Genomic DNA, 13,855 nt, shown 5'->3' on the forward strand with positions numbered 1-13,855 from the left:
TTTGATCGTAAACACAATTGTGACCATCCACAAAAAAATTACTGTATTCAAAAAATAAGAAATGAAAAATACAAAAAAACGCCTTATGTTTTATATCCTTATAGTCAAACAGGCGACAACTCGTAGAAGGTGACCATGGAGACGTTGCCACACTCGCCAGTACTGTCGTATACAAAGCGAAATGTGCGGAGATTCTCTCATCGTCAAGAGGAAGCGAAACATCGCCGTAGCTGTGTAGGTGATGAAATTAGCCCGATCTCGATCATTGAGCGCGAACACGCGTACCAAGGTCGTAGTGATGTCCCAGTGGAGACTGAGAGCCATCAGTATGTTGATGACAGCTTCGATCTTCCAAACTTGGATGCTTTTTCGCCACTTCATATGGCACAAGAAACACAGAAGCCGGTGGAGGACGTGTTTGTCGACGCTGGTGCGTTTGTAGACGTAGACAGGCTTCAAGCACATGGTATGTTTTTAATTTTCTCTTGTTCTTACTTATCGACGGCAGCAAAGTTCTTAGAAAAAAATGATTTGGGAGGAAGTGCTAGCTTTTCTGAGGACGTTGAGGCACTGGCGGAGTCCCGATGGGGCCAGACTAACGCCAACGGCCGCCCGAGCGACTTTTTCGAGAGTAGATCGCGTAATCTCGAACAAGTAGAACTCTCGTCGCCTCAAAACATTGACGATCCTATGGTATGATGTGGATGAAGGAATAAAGAAGTGTTTCTTGATTAGTCTGACTTAAATGTCGTGTAGTTTGGTATCGATGACGCACCAGATAAAAGTAAAGAGTCGAATTTGTACACATCCAAGCAGCAGTTGTCGCCGGCTGATCCAACAAAGGGACTTGTACTTTACGACCGTCCTCACCGAAACTCTGAGCTTTCAGGATCAGGCACAGCTTACTCGTCAGGCTACGACGTACACTTTGATAACACCAGACTTATATTCACACCTAACACGCTGAAACATCTACAGGTCTGAAATCATGCTACACTGTGGCTTCATAAAGTAGCACTGTAGGATAATGCTGACCAATGATACGCCCGTTCGCAGGAGAAGAGTCGTCTTCGAGGCGCACTAGAAGGGTATGTCGACCATGAGTCGAACCGTCACCTCAAAGATTTTGCTGGTGAAGCAGAGATAATAACTAGAAGACTCTCGTCTCTTTCTGATTTGGATATTTCAGAAGGTCCATCAATTGAGTACGTGGCAACTTTGCAAAAGGGACCGGGGGTTATCAAAGAGTCATTGCGCGAAATCGATGTAGTAATTGACCACTCGAATCAGATGGCATCGTTGATTTCCAGAAAGAACGAGCATTGCATTGATTCACCGTGTAAATTTGTTCAAGAATATGATTCACCTCTGGAATCGATGCTGCCGTTGTCAAGAACAACTGATAGTTGGGGAGAAGACGTCTCAGTAATACAAACAAATGACGATGGAAGTCGCCAAAGCCGAGATTTGGAATGGCCATTTAACTTTACTGAAGCCAATGGCCGTATGACGAACAGCACTCAAAAACGTAAATCGCAAGAATCACCGGAGCTCGTTACAATTCGGGAGATGTCAAAATTGTCCAAGACTGATCTTACATTACGAAGGCTACAAAATTTCGAGCTCGAGACAAACTGTTTACGAGGTGACCTTTCATGCAACGCCAATTTGCAGCCGGTTGAAAAAATAAGATCTAACGAAACTCTAGACCATTGTGATCAATTGCTGGACGAAGAAGCCGCTTTACAGAATTTACTTCGTGACAATTTGTCCTGCTCAAAAGTTGACACTTGTAAGTGTACGAGTGACGAAGAAGGTAGAGATGTTATCGATAGGGCCTCAGTGAATATAAACGATTGCAGACGACATGAAAGCAATGAGCGAGTCAATGATGAACCATCAAAAGGATACCAACATAATTTAAGGCGAAGTGGCGTTGATTCCAGTAGCTCACGATTATGTTACAATGAGAAACTTCAAAGTTCGCAGAGGTCCAAGAGTGTAAAGAGTCAGCGCGGTGAAATAAGTAATCATGACTCGAGAATCACAGCAGGTTGGGAACAGCCAAATGCGGATGATAGCCAACTGAGCGCGGTAATTTTACTTCAAATCCATCAGACCCCCTATTTCTTACATATCTGGCTTGTATTTGCAGTGCTGTAGAAAACGTCATGCGGATATAGAGACGGCTATGGTGATAAAATTTCACTGAATCTGCTTCAATATATACCCAAATCTGATGACTTAAGCTATTTTTACAGGTACCACGACGATGCCGACGACTGCTTTGCTCGATTGGCGATATTATGACGGAGCAAATTATCTTTACAAATGGAACCGACTCGGTTGGACGTATTTGTATCTCACTTCTTCCACTTAGCACAGGGTGCCAACAATTTAGCGTCTCACCGGCAGTGTTAGAGCTTGGGCCAAAAGCCTCGAATGCATTTCACGTCACCTTTAATGCCCGTTACGCGGGAGCAGTATCAGGTATTTTTCAATTCAGAGGAATCGGTATTGAGTCATTATTTCATCCGTATGAAGTTGTCATCGAAGCGAGTGTGAAGCGACACAACACCCTTGAAGATTTAGAAAACACGACACTCAACATGCACGATGGAAACTTGACTAAGACCAGTGAACGTGTTCAAGAATTGCATACGAACTCATCTGCTCAGGATGTGGAAGCGATTCCTACTTTTATTCGATTTGATCGTATTCAAAGCAAAGGCACTAATAAAGTTACTTCAAAAGCAGAGCTACGCTTGTCGAACAATACGGCTCAGATGCTGTCGTATGAGATACGCACCCCTGAAAATCTATGGGTGCGCCCTGCCAAAGGGGTGATCGAGTCGGCATCTGAAGTTTACGTTTCGATCATTCCAATTTCTCAGCCGTTCGTTTGTGATACAATTAGCATTGACCCTTCCTCGCAGGTAGAAGACTGGTTTGGATCGCTAACTGTTAAAGTCGGAAAGTCGTTTTCACGAGAAGTAAGTGTAGTGGTGGACCGACAAGTGCTTCTTACGCTACCTCCGTTTGATGAAATTGCTCGGTCTCGGCATCGACTCTCATCACAAACTGATTCATTTTACTATACAAAACGTGGGAAGCGAAGAGGATTGTATTTTCACGCCAGAGCTGTTGAATTTGGATGCTGCAATGTCGGCGAATCGCATGAAGTACCTGTGTATGTCTGCAATGGTTCAAACTCACGGATGACAGTTTTCTTGCAAGATTTACAAGATCCCTTTTCATGTGCGTACACCACGACAACTATCGAGCCTCGAAAATTTATTGAAGTAATGGTGTCTTTTACCCCCAAGGTTGTCGGTAAAGTTGCGACATCGCTTTTTGCCTATTCAGTGACGGACAAAGCGGTTGTCACGCTTGTCGCTCGAGGAATGTAATTTGATTTGATAGCAACCTTACTACATGCCGAATCTTCCGTCAATTATTGGGTATATTTGGCGAAAGGCAGCTTAGATTTGAAGCTATGGTCGTGCCATCTCTGCCTTGTTCATAATATGCTTCGCAAGAAATTCTTCGACATCGGTGACTACTTCATCGTATGTTGCGACGTCGGCAGGGTACACGCGAATCCATCCGTCTCCTGAGTCTTGAGACATTTTTTCTACGCGATTCCAATGGAGATGTCGCTGAAGATTTATTGACAGCTCTTGTGCACCCGCAGCAACTTGCCAAGATAAGAACCCAGCACGTTGAATACACGGCGCGAAATGTTGGGTCAAAAACTCTTCTGTACTTCGAGTAGAAGGTATCTCCACTAGTAAGTGCATGAAGAAGCACCAATTGCCCCGAATTGAGTTTCGCATGCTTAACTTTATACATTCGATTTGGAGCATCAAAATCAACCTCTCGTAGCGCGGGTCTTCTTGGTCACGCTCCTGAACAGGCCAGCGAACTTGTACTTCTAACGTTGCACCCATTCCCATTCGTGATGTCAGAACTTTCGTCCGCTGATCAGCTGATGGGTAAAACACTTCCGTTCCAGCTTCCATTGCTGCAGCGGCTTTCAATGACACATTAAAAAAAGTATCGCTTCGCTTTGCGCCAAGCGCGATAAGCTGCTCAAGTGATAGCACGATGGGGTAGAAGTCAAGCGGGACCGACAACACATCGTCCTTACTGTTAACTAGAGCTGGTTGAATTCCAATCTCTAAAGGGTCGACTTTAGATAGGACTAAGCGACGAAGGTTCGACGTAATGACATCGAGCATGGCGACACATAGTCCATCAGGTGAGAACTTGGGGTGACTTGCGAGTTTTTCTTTTAGTGATACATCGATACCACTTAGATATTCTAGCGGTCCAGCATCGGTAAGGAATTGATTAAACGACGATTCTAATGCATTGTATAAATCAAGACGACCAAAATAATTTGTGTCGCTGCCTTTGTTTTCACCCTCGTCCAGATCAGAATTACTTAAGTGCTTTTCCATACGTGTTAGCCAACGTGACAATATATTGACTATAAGTCGGTGCGAAATTGCGAAAAAGTCGGAGCAAATCTCAATTGAAAACGGCTCTTCCAACTGCATGAGTTTAAGCTCTTCTTTACCAGTAAATTCTTCAGCCCTCTGCATCTGTTTCATTTGCCAAGTCGACACTTCGCTGAGCATAAGCAAAATGATCATTCCCAGCTATCCGTTATCAATATTTTGTTAGAGCTTGCCAAATTTAACATCAGTCGTGTGGGATTACTGTACCTGTGACCTACGCTTAATAGCTTCCAGAAACTTGGGACGCCCAACAAGGAGGGTAATCGAAGTAGCCGATAGACCAAAATTATTGGTGTCCTACGCCATGACAAAGTCTCAGCATACCATCTACCATGAATAAGACCGGATACTCATCCCACCTCGTCGAAAAAACAATTTTCAGCAGCGGATAATTTTCGGCGCAATATATCTTTAAAATCGTTGTCTTCGGCGCCGTTACGAGAGCCATTTACAATTACAGCATGCCGAACCGAAGTCGCCAAGTGTTTTAGAAATAATCCAGCTGATTCTTTTTCATCCCCAGACAGCTGATCAAGGCGATCCCAAACCTGCTCGTCGACATCAGCAGTAAGAGTCGTACATGCGTTGTGCGTGTTGAGCAGAAGACACATCACTAATTTTAAAAGACCACAAAGGGACCCTGACGCAAGCAGCAGCTTTTGTAAAGCAACTAGAGCAAGATTTCGGACATCCGGATAAGGAGATACAGCTGCGTCAAAGAGCCAATGCTGTATATTTTGCAGCACTACCACAGTAGAGGTGTGAATGAAGTGAAATGACGCTTGCTTACATACGATTGATTTAAGGCAAAACGTTTCGCCTGCACATCAATACTTTGCGTATCAGCAAAAGCCAAGCGATAGAAAATACTAATTAAACCTACCAGCCACCTCTGAAGAAAACATAATAATTTTAATCGAAGTAACAACGCCCCCCTAATGTTTTTTCAAAGAAAACATTAATTATAACGAGATAAAGCTACCATATTGGAAGCAAAACGTTCTAAACATACCTTTGGTACAAGCAATCGAGTTACGGTCGAAGGCTCCATCACAATTGCCACAGTTTCGTACGGCATACCATGCCTCGAGATGCTCACCGAAAATCGTTTCGGTGCAAAATTTGCTTGCCATTCTATCTCAATACTCGACAGCGTAACTGCAGAGCTAAATTGACACACAATCCACTCATCTTGCTGTGATGTTGAATTGTCCGATTTACTTCCTGATCTCCAAAAGCTAGGGCCATTTTCCAGAATCCTATAAGCAGTAGCCAAAGCATGGTAATTCAAAGCGCTTAATGTCATTAAGTGACGCACCTTGAGGCAACATGCTGCTCGTCATAACACGAGCTTGCAATTACTTCATTCGGAAAAACCTTTGTCTGTGAAAGTTGACGATGTGGTGACCACTCCATAAATAATCCTAATGGCTCCATTTTTTCGAGCACGGTCAAAACCTAGATTGAATAAATCAGATGTGTAACAAAAATTTTCGTCAATATCCTGATAGTTTGCTAGACCTGTCGAATTGGTTGGTTCGCAGCCGGAGAGCTCGCATCAAAATTACCAATCACGCTGATTAGCAATCGAAACGCGACCTACGAATCAAAATGGTCAATTCCGTTTCAGTCCAGATGTCCAGTAGTCCTGACATGAATCAATGACCAGACCTGATGCAGGTGATTTTGCTGTGTTACTAATTTCAGCTGTCTGGGTCGATACTGTGGTTTTCCTGTCAATCTAGGAGCCCTCGGACACTTGTAAATTCTTTCCATTACAAATCTCAGCTCACTTTTGGGCAATCGCACTGCCACTGCCTGCAGTGGCATACCTTTCCTCAAACAGCCGTCTACATGAGGCATACTCAACTGAAAGTTTGACACTTTGAGAGGTTTGCCATTGACCGCTGCCAACTGTTCGAAATCCAATCGCGTCGTAAGCTTCTCTCTAGCCCTTGGAAAGATTGAACTTAGGCAAAGCTCACAGTAAATAACTGTGTGTTCGATCTCCTCTGTTGAATCGGGGAAAGCCTCGATTGCCAGCTGAACTTCTTGCAGAGAACAAACCCACATGACGACATTGGTCGGTGACTTACAGCGGCGACATCCGTCACGAAAAGGACGCGCATTGTTTGTGGATGCAGTACAGCTTGGGCACTTGGCGTGTTGCATGATCCCATCTGCGTCCGTTAGCCGATCGGTGTATAATGCGCCGTGTACGTCACATCCCGGAAACTCTAAATATTGGCATTTGGTACATAATATAACGGCAAAAACACGCAATATTGAAGCGTCTAAGATCGAGTCTGTGGACATTGAAATGATCGGTGGTGCGTCAATGGACGTGGCCTCGCTGCTGGTGGACAACATCATTATCGATAAGATCGAAAAAAGGAGCCAACAATAAATAAAGATATAAGTAATAAACCTATGACATCAACTGCGAAAGCCGATGAAGTGCATATTAATATAACTTAATAAAAAATTGTTGTTGGCGAGCATAGCATTGAAGATGGTGGACGCGGTAAGCAACAAACGTAAGCGAGATACAAGTCACGAGCGCAAGCCTGCACTACACAGGGAGCGTCATGCTAAAGTGCGTCAAGAGCATATGGAGCATGAGTTTGCAGAGACGTACCACGGACTTACGGCACTCTACAAACTGCTAGAGGTTAAGCACCTGCAAAGTCCATTGTTCTTGCCGCGAACGCTCAGCTATCGTCTAAATCTAGCCTTGCAGAAAAGTAAAAGTAGAGATGAGGAGGACCTGAATCTGGTCAAGAGGGCCCATGCTGGTGCGACTTTGAAAAATATTAAGTTTGGTATGACATCTGAAACATTGCAGACATTTAAGAGCCAAAAGCTACGTCCAGGAGTTGTGGTATCACTCTATAAAGCCAAGGGCAAGGCATTTGCCGATAATCAGTTCACGTTACTGGCCACGTGCTTGATCCCTGTGCCGTGCTCGAAGGATGTAATTCTGCCTAAAAAGTTTGTGCACCTTGATGCGGACATTTGCATCGCAGTTTTTCATGTGATCGAGATCAAGTTAGCCGATGCAGAAAATGCTGCTCAATCCGTTCCTGTATTTGAAGCGCCAAAAGTGGCGACTATCGCGAGTGGGAAGGATCTCATGGCGACATGTTCTAACGGCTGTAAGCCTTTGTTTGGCAATATTTTGCGTCTTAATGTCTCGCGTCGTCGTACAGGATATGTTACGATAGAATTGCCGGCAATACCGCTCTCAGTGAATGGCGGTACGAGTATGATCGCAACGTTGCTGCATGTCAATACTATAAATTGAAAGGTGCTCTTCATGTGCTGTAGGAGTGAAGTGCGAGCTTCAAATTATTTGGGATCCTCTACCTAAGACAAAAAAAATGCGGCATCTCGCTAGCATCTGCAACTCAAATCTGGAAAATGAGAGCGAGGATAAACAAATTGATGAAAATTTTAAATTAGCGCTTCCTCGAAGAAAAGTTGCCTCCACATATCACAAGCCAGGATCTGGGGTATCCTTTGTTATTTTCATCGGGAAGATGCATATATGCTACACAGAATACAAACTGACACAATAAATCCTTTTGTGCGGTGTGCAGGTTTGGTTTCATTTCCTTTACCATGCAATGCTACGAAGAATGAGTGAGAAGCGCTCCGACTATTCGTGCGCGTGGTGCAACATGTTTGCTGGATCATTGCGTGGTCTTGTCGCCCACTTAGTTTCGTCTCACGACCGATTTCGTTTTCAAGCTACAGTAAGTCAATCTACCTATCGCCAATACACTGTCCAATTAAAGTTTTGGCCCGACTTAATTGCAGGTTGGACATGATCACATTCCGCACATTTATGTGATGGTAATGCAAGAGCCTCAACCGCAAAAGGGTAACTCTTCTCGTCGCTCTGCATTTTATGAGCTTGAGATGTTTCCTAGTGAGAAATCAAGCCGCTTTGAGCACCAATATATTCACATGTCAAGAAAAAAGTATAGTCCCTACGGGATACAAGCAGTAGAGGCCGTTGAAGATTTGATGCAAGAATTTGAGGATATTGATGAGCTCTCACTAGAACAGCCTCAAGAATTTTATGCACCCCTTCTTCAACGTCAATACTTTCACTCCCGAACCGGAGCTGTTGTACTAGACCACGAAAAAGACTATGACAGCGATGACGATGTTGACGAGACATGGATCACGAAACAGAGCGAGCGGGTACATGCTTGTCATGCAGGGCTTGAAGGCTTTTGTGGTCATTCCAAGACCTGGTTGATTGTAACTAATATTTGCTGTACCCCAATGTTGTCAATATAGTTACTGGACGAATTTGAGGATGTATCGCTGGAAGAGAAGGAGTTCATGAAGAAATGGAACCGTCATGTGAAAGAGTTTAAGTATGTGCCATTTCCGATGATATATCATGGTACTTGGTCGCTAGACGTAATCGTGTTATGCACACAGAATTTTGGCTGACTTCATGGTCGCATCTTCGTGCCGCATGTTTGCTCGAAAACACGGAAAATGGTGTGTTAAATTCGGTCACATATGCATGTTGAAAGAGGTTTTTACAGTTTCTACTTCAATCAGGCTCCTGGAACACGGACTGCGCCACAACTTCTTACTTCACTTACTGAACTTATGGGACAACTCGTTGTTAAACTCTCGCGCTATCATCGATTGTATGCTTATTGTCGACCAAAACGTAGTAAGTGTGGTGTTTACTACGAATCAGTTTTGCTGATTGGTATGAAATGACTGACGAGTAAACATTATTGTAGGGTCCTGATGTGGCGTCTGAAAATGGACAAAAGGCTGTAAGCCAATCGGAAGGCGAGTCTCTACCCTTATCCGAGAATTTAAAAGCGAAAACTGCTCAGTAAATAGGTAGCAGAGGGCGCACAAGACTCGTTCATTATCAGTTTCTTCTAATTTGACTTCATGGTGTTGACCAATTGGCGACTAGATATGCAGCTTCTAATTAATCGCTACTTTTTAATCCCCTTACAAGGCTCAACTGTATTTGAATGTCTTGAACTCGGCGGTTTTTCGGGCGTAGACATCTCTTCCTTACTGGAAGAAGACGGCAATGACGCACTTTTCTTCGTTTTCTTCGGATTAAGCCATCGCTTTTGCTTGCAGTCACGTGAATGTTGATGGGCTTCACTTTCGCTTTGTGAGTCGTCAGAGTCGCTACTATCACTAGAGCTTTCATCGAAATCCCTCTTCTTGTGAAATATGCAGCATTCTACATCACAGTCATTAGTTACTAAGGACAGCTGAGTAGTAATCGACGAACTCACTGTTCGAGCGCCTACGACCCAAATGTTCGTTGTCCACGACGCTTTCGTCGAACGATACATGTGGTCGCGGCTGCAATTCTATACGATAAACTGGCGCTGTACCGGCGGGTGAGTTGGTTGCTGCCACCTCTGTAACCACCTCTGTGACCACATCTTCACGGGTGGCAATATTCATTACTCTTGTTGTGCTTATTACAATTTATTTTAAAACGGAAATAAGTCTTACTTGCCCAATCATAACACATGTGATATTTTTATACATTCGGTCAAATGGCTCTCAAGCTTCCCAATCGACATCTTTTTATGCTCTTCAACCTTTCACAGACAAAATCGCTTTCCCTGATAGAACGCCGTTCTTAATAGAGCGCGCCTGGCGGTATTTGTTCTTATTACGAGCTCACAGGTTGTCACTTGACTCAATAAGTTCATCTTCCTCGGTCATAATATGCTCTAGGACATCAGGCTCACAGCACTAATTCTGTGAGTAGTCAACAAGGTGCATGAGGGCAAGATGTGCGTCACGAAATAATTGCTCCTCCACGGAATTTTTAAACACATTAACCAGCAAATTTTGAATGAAAGCCCTTGAAGGAAATAGTGTCGGGACCATAACGCAACATGGTCCACTAAATGCAGCGTTCGCGTTTAGTTGGAAAATTTGTATATCATCACGAAACAAAATATCAGAAGTAGCCTTCTGAAGGGGGGGGGCGCGCAATAGACAGAAACTTTATTTGGGTTGACACTTCATATTCTCCTTTTATTATACCCAATTACGAAACTACAAAGACTAATTTATAAATATTATATTTTAATTACAATAAAAAAAATTAAAAATGTCTTTAAAAAAAAATATTTGTTTTTCTATAAATTTCGGACCACAACATCCAGCAGCTCAGTTGAAAGTTGCTATGTATTATCTTATTACACGGCTATACCTACTCGGCCCTGACTAAGATATTACATTGCTTCATTCCGCTGGGGTATTTTTTCGATTGATTTTAATTCTTGATTTTTCTTGTACGAGTCGCCATCCCGAAGTCCTTAGTTGTCAGTTGTCGTTCCGAAGTCCTTATTGGCTGTTGTCGGTGATATTTAGCATGCAACCGACATTTCTTGCATGTCTGGTACGATTACGATTTTTGTCCGCTGAGGGGCTCGAACTCGTAAGGTCAAGAAGCATTGACCATTCGACCCACGCCACCGGGTCAACATCCAGCAGCTCATGGTGTATTATGTTCGATTTTAGAAATAAATGGAGAAGTAGCTCAGATAATATCCGTATAACAAATAACCTAGTATATGTAATAAACGTTTGTTCCACCTAGCTATTTTGTATGTACACAAGTTCTAACTCAAATAAACTTGGACATCTAATAACCCTGACTGACTCATAGATAAAATTTTCTCCCCATATATCTCTTATCCAAGGGACGACTGAATTTACATCTGACCGAAGATCCATCGTCGTCAGTAACACCAAAGTTTTGGTATTACTGTGCTCCACAATTTTTACAAAATTCTACATGACATGTGTTTTCTTCACAATTACCAGAAGTGTACGGTTCACGTACACCATAGTGCTGTTATGGCCCGCTTCAGATACAATTCAAGCCAGTGATCTTACCTAGATGCTACATGGAATAGATTATGATTTGTGAAGTCGCCAAATGGCGAATACATCGGGGATATAAAACGAATACGCGAAAAAAGTGAGTCTAGCTAAGATAAAAAAGAATTCGTACGTACGCAAAGCAAACCTGCACGCATGCTTCATATACTTTTGCGACATGGGGACGAGCCGTCGGTTGCATCTACTCCAACAAAAGACGTATCAGGATCCCAGTCTTTAACTTGCGAGGATGCGCACATTACTCCATCGATAGTAGCAAGATTTTTTCTTTACTGTGCACATTCAGGTGATGGGTTTACTAACGGTTTGATGTCGACCCATCTCTTCATGTGCAGGACTCGAAGCTCATGGATGCGATTAAGGTCATGATTGTCCAGACAGCAAAATGAGATAAGCGCTCTTGTCTCTCAGTGGTCATGAGAAGTAATGCAATTAGCGACTTAAGACTCCAAAAGGATTGCCAATCACTTAGAAGCGCTTACCAGCTATGAAAAGCGCTGGAGAGACACGTCTTTACCTCACGTAGCACGAGCCCCCCATATGCGAGGTAGATTTTGCTGACCGTCGAGCTCTTTGTGGTCAAAGGCGAACAAAAGTACCCCCACTATGATAACTTGCAACCGAATGGCCCTAGATTTGGCCTTCAGAATCGCGTCGCGCTAGCGAATTCGAATCGATGAGACCAGAACACAAATATATACTTTTTGCGCTGGTAACTCTCCTTGAGAGGGCATTGATAGCACCGAAGCTGCAGCGGGGCTGCCGTAGCTTGTTGCTTTGAGGAAGCTTACTTAACGTCACCGACCTTCGTTTTATACTATAACCAAAACGGATCGCAATCCGCTACCTCCAAGAGACCCAACACCTTGACCCAAGGCCAGTGTTCTCGTCCGTTCAAAATTGAAATTGTATTTATCAGTTTTATTCGCGGCAGAGCCGCCTATATTAAAACCCTTAGGATTTTCCGAATAAATTGTAAAACCTAATTAATTGTCATAACTATTGGCAGTCCCGCCACGTAGTTATTCTTTGTTACGGTGTAGTCACACTATGGCGTGATTACACCGGATTGTATAATCCACACCTTCGTACGGCCACACCATCTTGTGTGACCCACACTTTCATACCAGGGTACGTGTAATTTTGTTACACTCTCCCCCATCAATTTCTGAATACCCACTATCCACATTGAGCTGTCACCTCGTACGAGCCCGACTTTCTGAGCACCATTACGTCCCTAGGACCATCGAAGCGCATTCTCTGCTCAATGCACCCGGTGTCTATGGCACAGAAAACACCTAGCCTCGCCGGCTCCGTGGGCGCCCGCGGACAGAGCCCTTCTCCGTCTCCTGCACGCGGAGCAACTCCGGACAGTACGTCCGCAGCGCATCCCAAGCCCTCGGCACCTGGGCGCCACACACCGCGCCCGACACAAGCTACGGATCTCCTCGTCGAGGATTTGGAGGAAGGCGACTACGAGTCGGATGCTCCTTTCTCAGGGCTGGATGAAGAGGAGGGCGTGGTGCGCAAACGGCGCACGTGAGCCCGCTCGAACCTTGCGGACACCGTGATCGTTTCCCGACCTCTCGACTCCCGGGGGAAGTGGCATTATTTACAATCGCCTCGACGAGGCGCAGAAGTAGCAGTTGGAGGCTGCCCACAGGGCAGCTCTCATGTGCTCGTATCACCATTCGGTCCTAGACCAGCGTGTGGAATACGGCTTTTGCTCCGCTGATCCGGCTACTGAAGCGAAAGATACGATCACTAGATCGTTAGACGTCTGTGTAGTCGGACCCCCGGCCACTACACAAATTGAGCTTGACCAACGAAAAGCCCTCCGAGCTCGCTTCTTAGCATCTCAACAAATCCCAATGGATAGGTACCGCGCTCGACTACGCTCTCAAAACGAAGGTGCTTCTGTACCCGCTATGCAGACGATTTCTGTAGTGCTCACCCCTGGTGAAACCGCTGCAAATGATGAAGAGCTCTTTGAGCGATAGGTGCAGCGGCACCGGAAAATTTACTCGCTGGCTTACTTACAGCGGAGCAACAAGGAAGTGGACGTGTGCGTAGAAAGCTATATTTATTTCGAGTTTGCCAAATTCAAGGCGCAACGCCGACTTCCTACGTATTGTCGCCCTACGACATATGAAATAATCCATCACGCCCCCGCGAGCTTTGTAGTTTCTCTCACGGGTGAGTCTATGACCACAGAAGCCTAGGACCATAGCTTGTGCTCAGCTCATGGCCCTTCGGCTTCCCGGGCTACTTCCGAGAAGCGCGCAGCGTTCGACGACGCGGAGCGTCATGACCCCTCTGATAGTAAACGTCCACGACTTTTGGACAGTCTTGCCAGAGTGACACTTTAAACTACCACGAGCTCTCGGATTTTGGGAATTCCCGCC

General features: G+C 44.6%; 5 protein-coding genes across 5 annotated transcripts; 2 read left to right on the forward strand and 3 right to left on the reverse strand.

Moving 5' to 3' along the window:
- Nucleotides 1-135: 135 nt before the first annotated feature.
- PHALS_02218 (PapD-like) lies at nucleotides 136-3,337 on the forward strand (the record flags this gene model as incomplete). The annotated part of the gene is made up of 7 exons (XM_024719401.1): nucleotides 136-430; nucleotides 509-693; nucleotides 757-978; nucleotides 1,057-2,094; nucleotides 2,156-2,194; nucleotides 2,262-3,258; nucleotides 3,327-3,337. The coding sequence occupies 7 exons, from the start codon at nucleotides 136-138 to the stop codon at nucleotides 3,335-3,337; spliced, it is 2,787 nt and encodes a 928-aa protein (XP_024572680.1).
- A 157-nt stretch (nucleotides 3,338-3,494) lies between these two features.
- On the reverse strand, nucleotides 3,495-6,896 carry PHALS_02219 (Galactose-binding domain-like; the record flags this gene model as incomplete). The annotated part of the gene is made up of 10 exons (XM_024719412.1): nucleotides 3,495-4,664; nucleotides 4,731-4,820; nucleotides 4,883-5,343; nucleotides 5,407-5,458; nucleotides 5,536-5,782; nucleotides 5,842-5,981; nucleotides 6,045-6,122; nucleotides 6,195-6,291; nucleotides 6,356-6,437; nucleotides 6,509-6,896. 10 exons carry the CDS (start codon nucleotides 6,894-6,896, stop codon nucleotides 3,495-3,497), a joined length of 2,805 nt encoding a protein of 934 aa, XP_024572681.1.
- A 139-nt stretch (nucleotides 6,897-7,035) lies between these two features.
- On the forward strand, nucleotides 7,036-9,397 carry PHALS_02220 (Zn-finger protein joined to JAZF1 (predicted suppressor); the record flags this gene model as incomplete). Its single annotated transcript, XM_024719423.1, has 8 exons — nucleotides 7,036-7,780; nucleotides 7,851-8,035; nucleotides 8,123-8,278; nucleotides 8,343-8,732; nucleotides 8,832-8,911; nucleotides 8,979-9,041; nucleotides 9,105-9,222; nucleotides 9,296-9,397. 8 exons carry the CDS (start codon nucleotides 7,036-7,038, stop codon nucleotides 9,395-9,397), a joined length of 1,839 nt encoding a protein of 612 aa, XP_024572682.1.
- A 105-nt stretch (nucleotides 9,398-9,502) lies between these two features.
- Nucleotides 9,503-9,992, reverse strand: PHALS_02221 (Uncharacterized conserved protein; the record flags this gene model as incomplete). The annotated part of the gene is made up of 2 exons (XM_024719434.1): nucleotides 9,503-9,762; nucleotides 9,818-9,992. 2 exons carry the CDS (start codon nucleotides 9,990-9,992, stop codon nucleotides 9,503-9,505), a joined length of 435 nt encoding a protein of 144 aa, XP_024572683.1.
- Nucleotides 9,993-11,339: 1,347 nt separating this feature from the next.
- PHALS_02222 (uncharacterized protein) lies at nucleotides 11,340-11,689 on the reverse strand (the record flags this gene model as incomplete). The annotated part of the gene is made up of 3 exons (XM_024719446.1): nucleotides 11,340-11,400; nucleotides 11,445-11,535; nucleotides 11,599-11,689. 3 exons carry the CDS (start codon nucleotides 11,687-11,689, stop codon nucleotides 11,340-11,342), a joined length of 243 nt encoding a protein of 80 aa, XP_024572684.1.
- Nucleotides 11,690-13,855: the final 2,166 nt, after the last annotated feature.

This window comes from Plasmopara halstedii (assembly GCF_900000015.1).
Source record: "Plasmopara halstedii genome assembly, contig: Scaffold_179, whole genome shotgun sequence".
NCBI classification, from domain to species: Eukaryota; Oomycota; class Peronosporomycetes; order Peronosporales; family Peronosporaceae; genus Plasmopara; species Plasmopara halstedii.